Source organism: Mustela putorius, unplaced genomic scaffold (genome assembly GCF_011764305.1).
Source record: "Mustela putorius furo isolate JIRA1106 unplaced genomic scaffold, ASM1176430v1.1 tig00000083_pilon_pilon_pilon, whole genome shotgun sequence".
Classification (NCBI taxonomy): Eukaryota; Metazoa; Chordata; class Mammalia; order Carnivora; family Mustelidae; genus Mustela; species Mustela putorius.
In genome coordinates this window covers 11,983,355-11,995,582 of record NW_025421273.1, presented here as the reverse complement: position 1 = coordinate 11,995,582, position 12,228 = coordinate 11,983,355, and the positions used below count along the sequence as shown (strand labels likewise).

At 42.0% G+C, this 12,228-nt stretch overlaps 1 protein-coding gene across 8 annotated transcripts in view; it reads right to left on the bottom strand.

The window, feature by feature from the left end:
- The window catches only part of FAM193A (family with sequence similarity 193 member A), a 161,969-nt gene that overhangs the window by 2,871 nt on the left and 146,870 nt on the right, over nt 1-12,228 (bottom strand). For all 8 annotated transcript variants that reach the window (XM_045074877.1, XM_045074867.1, XM_045074873.1 and 5 more), the window contains one exon: nt 6,211-6,292. In XM_045074877.1, the coding sequence (XP_044930812.1) occupies nt 6,211-6,292 (82 nt within the window). The remainder of the gene's footprint in view (nt 1-6,210; nt 6,293-12,228) is intronic.

Sequence of the window (12,228 nt, the reverse complement as noted above, 5' to 3'; positions counted from 1 at the left end):
AATGGACAAGAAAAGCAGCTCTGTTCTTCCTATACTTCTAGAAGGATCAGATCAAACCCAAGTTCGTTTGCTCTTTTGTTTTGTTTTATATATATACACATATATATATTTCAAAGATATTATTTATTTGATGAGAGAGAGCTCACAAGTAGGCAGAGAGGCAGGCAGAGAGAGAGAGGGAAGCAGGCTCCCTGCTGAGCAGAGAGCCCGATGTGGGGCTGGATCCCAGGACCCATGACCTGAGCAGTAGGCAGATGCTTAACCTTCTGAGCGACCCAGGCGCTCAGTTCGTCTGTTTTTTTGTGTGAACATCACACACATGCAGGAGAGAAACCAGATATGCATGCTGAAAGAAACTGAGAAGGCATACACTGGAGCACTAGCAGCAAGCCTGGGACACCGCCTCCAGGTAGTCCCCACCCCAAAACCCAAAAGTAATCACCGTTCTGGCTTTTTAGGATCATTTCCTTGCTTTTCTTTATAGTCTTAACACCTATGTATGGTATAGTATCCCTGAAAATATACGTCACTGAGGTATAATTTATGTACAATAAACTGCAGTTACTACAGAGCTCACAGTGCTGATAAATAAATCCAGGTAACTATCCCTCCAATCAAGACACAGAAAACTTCCAGGAAGTCCCTTTGCTGTAATCTCCTCACTGCCCCAGCCCTAGGTGAACAGTGATCTGCTGTCACTGGGATGAATTTCCATTTCCTGGCATCTCAGGTACATGCAACTTCGTAGTATGTACCTGCTGTCTGCCTTCTTGGCCTGAGCACCTGTCTTTGGGCTCCATCTCCATGTCTCATCGGGAGTAAGCTTTTCCCTGGTGAGTGGCGTCCACCGGACGGACAGAGCACAGTTTCTCTGCTCATCTGCTGTGCATACCTGGGTTGTCCCCAGTTTTTGGCTATCACAGGTAAAACTTCTGGAAACATTCATGTATAAATTTTTGTGTGGATACATACTCTGGCTTCTGTTGGGCAGACAGTCAGGAGTGGAGCTGCTGGACTGAATGGTGTACATTAAAAAGTGTACTTCAGTGGAAAGAGCCTGGATGTCCACAACAGGCAAATGGATAAAGAAGATCTGGTTCATCTATACAATGGACTATTACTCAGCCAACAGAAAGGATGAAATCTTACCATTTACATCAACATGGATGGAACTGGAGGGTATTATGCTGAGTGAAATAAGTCAGGGAAAGACAATTATATTATCTCACTCATGTGGAACTGAAGAAACAAAACAGAGGATCAAAGGCGGAGGGAAGGAAAAATAAGAGGAAATCAGAGAGAGAGACAAACTGTAAGCGACTCTGAACTCTAGGAAACGAACTGAAGGCTGTTGGAGGGGAAGGAGTGGGTGGAGGGGGATGGTGTCCCTACGGGCAGCAAGGAGGGCGCGTGATGTAAGGAGCACTGGGTGTGAGATGTAACTGATGCATCACTGACCTCCACCTCTGAGACTAATAATATGTTAATAATGTTATATTATTATATATTATATAATAATATATACTATATAATACAATATATAATATATACTATAATACTAACTAAACTATATTATATAATACTAATAATATGCTAGTAAGGCTAGTATGTTAATAACTGATTTTAAATACAACAATTTATAAAAATGTAAAAACTGGTTGTGTCTAAAAACATTTGGTTGTGTCTAAACTGAGCTTTCTATAAACAGGGTATCATGTATATTCGCGTGCTGCGCCTCTGTCCACTCCCGAGTTTGTAGGATCCACACTGCAGACTGTTCTAGCCGGTTCCTCTCCACGGCTGAGCAGCATTCCATGTGTGACTGTATCACATGTCCACCCTACACGAATGTGTTTTAAAAACACTCAATTTTACAAAATCCTTCTTGGGCTTTAAAATCTACAGATAAATTTTGGAAAGTGAGATAGCTTACACTTTTCCTATAAATGAATATACGATCTATCCCAGGTCTTCCAAATTCTTCCCTCATGCTTGATCTCTTTCTATGCACAGGTCGTGGGCAACTTCTATTAGATTTATTCATGGAAACTGCATAGATTCTGGAGCTGTTACAAATATCGTCTTTATTTAAACTACATTTTCAAATTATGGATGGTATGGAGAAATGTAACTTCTGTACACAGATCCTATAGCCCGTCCCTTCACTAAATTCTTTCTCTTGCTAATTTTTTTGTAATTCTCTTTGTAGTCAGTTAGATCAACTGTTAAGTAAAATGGAATTTTATCTCCTGCTTTTCATTATTTAAGTCTTTTCATTTTTTTCTTCTCTTATTATGCTGCCTAGGAACCATGATTTAAGGCTGAACAGAGATGGAAACAGAGAGCATCTCTGTTTTGCACACGCTTCCATGCTTCCCATTTGAGAAAATGTTTCATGTAGCATTTCTTTTCTCTCTTTTGGTAAATCTTCTTTTCAGGTTAAGGATATTTCCTTCTACTACTCATTTACCTTTTTCTTTTTTTCTTTAATTAATGAAATGCTAATATTTTATCAAATGTTTTTTCTGAACCTATGGAAATGATCATATGGTTCTTCTTTAATTATCAATTTAGCAAATAGCATTTGTGGATTTCCCAATAGTAAATATTCCTTGCATTCAGTCCTAGGGTACACCAGTTTGGACAAATATTACTTTTAAAAATACTGTTGGATTTGGAATGTGAAATTTTTTCACATCCAATTAATACTCATGACCAAAACAGATCTGTGATTTTTCATGTTTTCTGTATTGCTTTTAGCAGATTTTGGTATCAAAATCTTCCTTCTCTTGTAAAATGAAGTGGGGAGTCTTGTGTTGTCTCCTCCTTTCAATTCTCTGGTAGAATCAGTATAAGGCTGGATCATCTCCATCTCTTTTTTTAAAATATTTTATTTATTTGACAGAGAGAGAGACAACAAAGGAGGGAACCCAAGCAGGGGGAGGCGGAGGGGGAGGGAGAAGCAGGCTCCCCACTGAGCAGGGAGCCCAATGTGGGGCTTGATCCCAGGACCCTAGGATCATGACCCAAGCCGAAGGCAGATGCTTAACCGACTGAGCCACCCAGGTGCCCCGGATCATCTCTTTCAAGTTCTGGGAGAATTCTCTGCACAAATGTCAGAATCTATTGGGATTATCTGTAACTACTACTCTGATTTCTTTGATGGTTACTGGATCATTCAGGCTATTTTGTTACTGCGTTGATTTTGTATTTAAGTTTTAAAATTCATTGTGAAATTGTTCCCAGTGTTCTCGTATAGTTGAATCACTACAGCACCTGTAGCTATGTCTTCCCTTTCACTTATATAGTCACAGAATTAAAAAAACTCTTCTCATTATGGAAGATGTCACACACACACAAAAGCAGAGTGTGGTGACATCGGTGCAGCCACGGTCCAACTTGGATAATTATCAACATGCTGGTTCTTTTTCATCTAATTACTGTATTGTGTCTTTTCTCCCTATTTTATCTTGATCAGTCTCTCATCCATTTAGCTTCAAGTCTGAATATTAAATACTTAACTGTTAAATACCTCAACAAAAAAGGACTTTTTTTTTTTTTAATCTAGCTTATATACTATTGCTGTTCAGTACTGTGGTTTTTTCAGATATGTCAATTAGACATTATTACTCTGTGGTTACAAAGAAAATGTTTTATTTAACAACATTTATCAGGCAGTTTCTCTCTCCTTCCTGCAAATCACACTGTCTTTCTGAGATGAGTATCTTTTTCTCTTGAAGATATATATATATTTTTAAACACAGATCTCTTTGGAGCAAGTTCCTGCAATTTTTCTTTACTATGGAAAAGAACAGGTTTGTGGGATACATAGTTACAGACTGAGAGCTTTCTCTCAAAGCTGTAAATCTCACTCCATGGTCTTCTGGTTTCACAACTGCTATGTTGAGGAATGGATTTTCATTTGTTTATCCCACTGGTGTATGTTGTACAGCTTTTGCATTTGTAGATCTGGATTTCTCATTAGCTCCGCACAATCCCCAGGTGCTGTATCTCTTCAAATACAGCTCTCCTGTAGCCTCCACCTTCTCCTCGGGCAGCTCCAGTCAACCGTCTGTCAGACTCAGTCTCTCCTTCATGTGTCTGAGCCTCTTTCCTCTTTTCTTTTTTTTTTAAAGATTTTTTATTTATTTAACAGACAGAGATCACAGGTAGGCAGAGAGGCAGGCAGAGAGAGAGGAGGAAGCAGGCTCCCCGCGGAGCAGAGAGCCTGATGTGGGGCTCGATCCCAGGACCCTGGGATCACGACCTGAGCCGAAGGCAGAGGCTTTAACCCACTGAGCCACCCAGGCGCCCCTCTTTCCTCTTTTCTAATGTCCTTATATGTGGGTGCATTCTGGATACATCTTTCAGATCGTTCTTCCAGTTCACTAATTCCCTCTTTAGCAGTGTCTACTCTGTTTATCACAAATCTATTAACATCTTGATTTTAATCATTACATTTTTCATTTCTAAATGTTTCTTTTCCCCAGGTCTTACATGTTTGATAATCTTTGTTGATAAGGTCATGCATGATTTTTTTCTTTTTTAAAGATTTTATTTATTTATTTGTCAGAGAGAGTGAGCACAGGCAGACAGAGCAGCAGGCAGAGGCAGAGGGAGAAGCAGGCTCCCTGCTGAGCAGGGAGCCTGATGTGGGACTCGATCCCAGGACGCCGGGATCATGACCTGAGCCGAAGGCAGCTGCTTAACCAACTGAGCCACCCAGGCGTCCCAGGTCATGCATGATTTTAAAGGATATGGTCTATAGGTCTACCTGGGGAAAATATCTCTCCAAAGTTCCGCATTTATCCACAAAATGCTCCCCAGAATCCAGTTTCAGGGCAAATTGTCTTAGTGACTCAAGTGATCTGCCTACAGATTTTTTCAGACTTTGTACATACTTCTGTCACCTGAGAATGACAGTTCCATTTCTTCCTTCTGATTCTTGTCCCTTTTGTTTCTTCTTACACCTTCACAAACAGAAGTTGTAACAATGGGCATCCTTATCTCTTTTCTTTTTTAAAGATTTATTTATTTATTTGACAGACAGAGATCACAAGTAAGACAGAGAGGCAGGCAGAGAGAGAGGAGGAAGCAGGCTCTCCGCTGCGGAGAGCTGGATGCGGGGCTCAATCCCAGAACCCTGGGATCAGGACCTGAGCTGAAGGCAGAGCTTTAACCCATTGAGTCACCCAAGTGCCCCTTCTTTTTTAATCTCAAGGGACAGCTGTTAATGTTTCACTGTAACTATGGCATTTATAACTATGGCATTTATTGTATTTTATGGATATCTTTTATTATGTTAAGGATATGCCTATCTAGTCCTAGTTTTTATTAGAATGAACATCCAACTTTAGCAAACACTTTACTCTGCCTGTGGAGATACACACACACACATACACATTATAAAATAAATATAACTTCCAGAATCATCTATAATTCTATAATATTTCATTTATTTTTATCTTTTATTTTTTCTAAATAGGCTCCAAGCTAGGTATGAAGCCCAATGCAGGGTTTGAACTCCTGACCTTGAGATTGAGGCCTGAGAGGAAATCAGTAATCAGATGCTGAATCAACTGAGCTGCCCACACAAACCCACATATTTCAGAAAGGAGTTAATGGCTTTCTGCACTGCAAACTAACTGCTTCTTTGGTGTGTTTATGTGTGTATTATCTGAAACAAACAGGTTAAAGAAGGAACAAGGAACTTTAAAATGAAATTTGCTTGCCATAATTCACAAAGTAGATAAAATACTATTGAACACAGTACTAATGAAATCTGCTTATCAGGAAAACTGAGCGAATCTCTGAAATGTTACCTTTCTCCTTAAAAGTGTGCCATAACAGTGTGTTCCAATGTTAGCACATGTGGATGGCTGGGGCCACTCGTGAGAACACAGCTGTTGGGCCCCTCCCCAGAGTGACTTTGAAGGTCTGGGCAGGGGCCTGTTTGCCCCGGTGATGCTGCTGGTCTGGAGCCACGGTCCTCAACCAGTCTTCACATACAGGGGTGGGGACTAGGTGTGAGGGCAAGTGAGGAGGCCCCTGTGTGTGCTAGCGCTGTGAGGGAATGTGTGTGACAGGCCACTCAGCTAGTTGACAGAAGCTGTGTCCAGGACAGCTGGCAATGCTATGGGAGGGTCAGGAGGGTCATGTCTGGCAGCCGTGAAAGCCTCATTATTTCAGACAGAAAGGCTTAACACTTACCTTTTGAAATATTCCACTTCCCTCTCTGTCTCATCCATATCCACACTGTCTAGGTCGATATCTTTAGGCAGAAAGACATCATCTGTAAAATGAAAGAAAAGAGGCAAGTCAGATTACAAAAGAACAGATCACCTGGCTTGGCTTAATTTTAAAAATTTCACAAACTGAAAATTTTCTAAAAAATGAGACTTTACAAATAGCCAAGGAAGGGCAGATATCTCTCACCTGCTTGTGAACATACAGGTTCAACTTCAAAATTATGGAACTCACAAGTCTGCTGAGCACAACTGTGGCTCCAGGTCCCACCAGAAGAGACCTGACACCTGGATGCCTGAAGGGACTGGCCTTTACTTGACACATTTACCTGACACGTTTCCATGATGGGAGAAACCTTGAGAAGATTCCTAAAAATCCATCATGCTTACAAGGCTCAGAGTCTGTCCTATGTCCCTACTAGAGGGTGGGAAGGAGTGGGGCATGCTAGCGAACAGAACCCCAGAAGTCAGCCTCATGGGGAAACAAACACTATCCCTTGCAAGTGCCCCTTGCAGCAACAGGACATGACTAACATCAACCTCTATAAGAAGATGGCTCCCCCAGGCATTTAGTTTCTACATGTAACATCCCACAGACATCATCAAACACTTTTCAGGCTGTTCCAATAAAAAGCAAGGCTGTATTTCACTTTTCAGTTAAATCACCCTCTCCCAAACAGGCCAGATGCAGGGAGATTAAGGATTCAGGATTACTCCAACTCCTAGAATCTCAGCAAGTTTGAGGGCTTCAACTTCTTGCTTCTTCTCTGCCCACCCTGTCTGCTGGGCAGGGTGGGACCTGTGGGACGCTGGGCACTTGCTGGCCCTCGGGCGCCAGAGGCTACACCAGTGCACAGCTAGGCTGCTAGGAAGGCTGGCGGTGCAGACACAACACCTGTCCCCAATATCAATAACACCTGACCCCATCATCAACAACACCTGACCCCATCATCAACACCACCTGGCCCCATCATCAACACCTGGCCCCATCATCAAAGGAACGTACAGAATCTCCACTTCCCTGCAGACTTTAGCATGGGATAATTTTTTGTCATCTTTAGAAAAAAGACATACTTTTTTCCCTTCACTGGGGCACCGCCACAGGAGCATAAGACATGGTACAGCTGTGTAACAGCAGCTGTCATTTTTGCTGACTTAGACCATCAAGGCAGAGGGCCATCCCATCTGCGAGCTCAAAGAAATGTCTGGGAAGAGCTTCCCTACAGGGACTTGTATGACCACAGCCCCTCCCACCACACCTCTGCCAGCACCCAAAGCTCCCTGTGCCCAGCTTTCCTTCCTCCATGGGGATGCCGACACCCTCAAACCTTTACCACTGCCCTAGACTGCTTTCCTGAGTTGCAGGGCCCTAAAGCTAGCTCTACGGGTGCCGTCGGGCATCTGCCCCCTGGTAAGGGCAAAAGTGTGTCCCTCACCATCCGCTGCGAGCCTGCTCCGTTTCTGACGGGGTCCCTCTGGCCCTGTGTTACTCTCATGTCAACACACCTTCTACGGGCCAGGCAAGTTCTCTGTGAACAGTCTAGGACCTCCTATCTCTACCCACTGCTGCCACAACAGTGCTGACCTTCACCAGCCTCCCAGCTGGGCTCCTTGGGCCCAGTTCCCACCCTGCCCAAGCCAGGCAGTGCAGAGTCATCCTACAACACATCGAGTCACAGCTGCCTGCTTCCACAGCCCAACCATTCTTCTTCAGCCATCAAGACTATTCCAACTGGGCCTCTGTCTAGGTGTTCAACGTGCAGACCTTGCCTGGCTGCTGACCAGACTTGCTGAGGCCTGGTTCAAAGAAGCGCTAATGCATGAAGAAGGGTGACATGGGGCAGGGGTGTTTAGAGATACAATGAAAGTGAGGTCTAGGAAAGCAAGTCTCTGATGAACAGTCTTTCATTACTAGTTCTGGAAGAGGAACAACCACAAAAGGAAACAGATCAGGTATATCTGCTGAAAAAGCTGCCGTACAAAGCAATTTTTAATCTTTCTTTCTTCTGGTAAGAATAATCAATACTGAACATCTTGGTATAAGAAAAAAAAAAGTGACAGAACCATAACCAGATTCAGTACCAGGAAGACATTTCTCACAACAGCAAAGCTACGTTACTCAGAGTAGAAAGTGTGACCCAAGGATTCATACCCAGCCAGGCTAGGCTTTCTGTATAGGAAACATTTTGCTTTGCAGAGCTCAGAGAATTCTGTACCCCTGACCCTGACTTGAAGACATGTGCCCAAGGGTGAAGAGGACAGGGAACACTTCACAGGAGGACCAACACAAGCATGGGATGTCATCAGCTGGAGACCCATGAATACCCTGTGTCTGACACAGCAGAAATAATCCAGCTGGGAAATGGGAAGAAGACTGTAAAAGGGGGAAGTAGAAGGATGGAAGCAGCTCATGGACTGTTGTCCAGGAAGAAAGTAGGTGTCAGAGAATCTGCCTTGAAGCCCACTGTGGAAGATAAGCAAGGAAACCAAGGATGCCCAAGGATGGGGCACCAAAGGTACAAGTGTGGAGAAATGCACTCAGGCAAGACTGCCAAGTTTCCCAAACACCAATGATTTTCAAAAATAAAAGCTAAGAAAACACATCATACAGAAAAAGAAACAGCAAATATAAAATATATAAATTATAAAATAATATAAATTATAAATGTCATTGGAGCTGAGAAGACCACACACAGTAGTAATAAATGCAAATGGGCTTATACAGATAAGATTTTCTATTTGTGGCTCACAAAGCAGGATTGAAGATTTGTGCTGTCTGAAATCAGAGAACAAGCTAACACTAAGGGACGAAGCGATGAGAGCAGAGGTGCCCCGCCAGGGGACTGGAGACAAGGAGAGAAGGGTCAGTGATCACCATTTTAGACAAAGTAGAATTCAAGGCAAAAGCACAAAAACACAACAAAAGGACATTTCTTCGTATTAAACCCCACAATTCACTAAGAAGGTATTACAGTTAGGAATGGGCACCAAATACAAATACCACCTTTATAAAGCAAAACTGCAAGAGAGACAAGAAAACTTAGAAACTCATTAAATAATGAATAACAGAAGACAGGTCAAGAGGACAAAAAACCAGGAAGGAAACAGAAGACCTAACCCTAATACATCATGCAGCTATATACATTCAATACATCATGCAGCTATATACATTCAATTATCACCATGGTAACAGAAAAAATGCACATTTATCTCAAGGGCATATAAAGCAGTCAGAAAAGCTGGTCACAAGGAAAATATCAGTAAATTCCATAAAGCAGAAATATTATGAACAATACTCTCTGATTACAATACAGAAAACTTAGAAATTATTAATATAAGACGGGCTCTCCCAGGGGAGCCTGAGTGGCTCATGCTATGATCCCGGGGCTCTGGGATCAAGCCCAGTATTAGGCTCCCTGCTCGGCAGGGAGTCTGCTTCTCCCTCTCCTTCTGCCACCCCCACATCTCCCTCCTTTTCTCTCTCTCAAATAAAAAAATCTTAAAAAAAAAAGAAAGAAAGAAAGAAAGACTCTCCCACCTGGAAACCTAAAAGGCACTATTCAACTACTGGACAAAGGGGGGATAAAAATAAAGAAATTCCTGAACTTCTTAAAACAAAACAAAACAACAATATGCCAATGGAAACATCATCAGACTGAGGTATATTTAAAGGAATGATCAAAGGAAAATTTGAAATGCTAAATACTAAATACTAAATACAATAAAAATGATGGAATAAAAACAAATGAACTAAATTCCCAAATCAAAAAATTAGAGGGGCGCCTGGGTGGCTCTAAGTTAAGCGGCTGCCTTCAGCTCAGGTCATGATCCCAGGGTCCTGGGATCGAGCCCTGCATCAGGCTCGGCGGGAATCCTGCTTCTCCCTCTCCCACTCCCTCTGTTTGTGTTCCTTCTCTCACTGTGTGTCTCTCTCTGTCAAATAAATAAATAAAATCTTTTTAAAAAATTAGAAAATAAACAAAAAAGTGAAAGCAAGAACAGGAAGAAAATAAAGATAACAGTAGGAATTGATGAGATATTAGAAAGAACAAAAGTAAACCTGGTTAATGAATTAAGAGCCTGTTTTTTTTTTTTAATATGAATAAAACAGATGAACTGTTTTTTCTTTCTTTTTTTTAAAGTAGGCTCCATGTCCAATGTGGGGCTTGAACTCATGACCCAGAGATCAAGAGTCATATGTCCCACCCACTGATCCAGTCAGGCAGCCCCAAAATAAAAGACAAACTATTAACTAGCTGAAAGAAAGAGAATGGGAACAGAACACAAATATATAAAACACCGAACGGTGATTAAAATAGCCTCACTGGAAGGCAGGCTACAACGGCACTAGGAAGGAGGAGTAGAAAACCTTAGTTTTATCTGGCCTCAGGAATTCAGCTAGCTAACTACCAAATCATTCTGAACACCTGCGAACTCAACCAGAGATTGAAGATAAGAACAGCAGCAACTCTAAGAACAGGAAAGCAATCACTTTCTGGACGGTAGGAGGTACGGAGAAGTGAATCTGGGGCAGTATATGGGAGGACAGATCATGGGGGAGGGAATCTCCATCAAGCCGGCTCCTAGCAGTGAGAGAGCTGCGGAGCACAAAATCAGAACTTTTAGAAGTCTGCTCCATGGAGGGACATCGCTCCAGAGGTTTAAGTGAGGAGTAGAGCCCTTGTGGGGACACTGTGGTTTTAGGACCCACAGGGTCACAGAAAGACCAGGGATACCTGCCTGCGTGTGGCAGAGCTCCCAGGTATCAGAGTGGGAAGGTGGCTGCAAAGATACCTAAGACAAACCTAACCCAAGAGGCAGAAGATCTGTACTCAGAAAACTATAGAACACTCATGAAAGAAACTGAGGGAGACCCAAAGAAATGGAAAAATGTTCCCTGCTTATGGATTGGAAGAACAAATACTGTTAAAATGTCTATGCTACCCACAGCAAGCTACATATTCAATGCATTCCCTATCAAAATACCACTCACTTTTTCACAGAGCTGGAGCAAATAATCTTAAAATTAGTGTGGAACCTGAAAAGACCCCAAATAGCCAAAGCAATGTTCAGAAAGAAAACCAAAGCTGGGGGCCTCATAAATCTGGACTTCAAGCTCTATTACAAAGCTGTGATCATCCAGACAGTATGGTACTGGCATAAAAACAGACATACAGATCAATGAAACAGAACAGAAAGCCCAGAAATAGACCCTCAACTCTATGGTTAACTAATCTTTGACAAAGCAGGAAAGAATAGCTAATGGAAATAAAACAGGCTCTTCAACAAATGGTGTTGGGAAAATTGGACAGCCACATGCAGAAGAATGAAACTGGACCATTTCCTTACATCACACACAAAAACAGACTTAAAATGGATGAAAGAACTAAATGTGAGACAGGAATCCACCAAAATCATAGAGGAGAACACAGGCAGCAACCTCTTCAACCACAGCCACAGCAACTTCTTGCTAGACATGTCTCCAAAGGCAAGGAAAACAAAGGCAAAAATAAACTACTGGAACTTCATCAAGACAAAAAGCTTTTTCACAGCAAAGGAAACAGTGGAAAAAACCAAAAGACAACCAACAGAATGGGAGAAGATATTCGTAAATGACATATCGGATATAAGGCTAGTATCCAAAATCTATAAAGAACTTATCAAACTCAATGCCCAAATTATAATCCAATCAAAAACCGGCAGAATAAATGAACAGATATTATTCCAAAGCAGACACAAATGGCCAACAGACATGTGAAAAAATGCTCAACATCACTCAGCATCAGGTAGATACAAATCAAAATCACAATGGCATATTACCTCACACCAGTCAGAACGGCTAAAATTAACAAGTCAGGAAACAACAGGTCTTGGTGAGGATGTGGAGAAAGGGGAACCCTTGTGCACTGTTAGTGGGAATGCAAGCTGGTGCAGCCACTCTGGAAAATATGGAGGTTCCTTAATAAGTTTAAAACAGAACAGC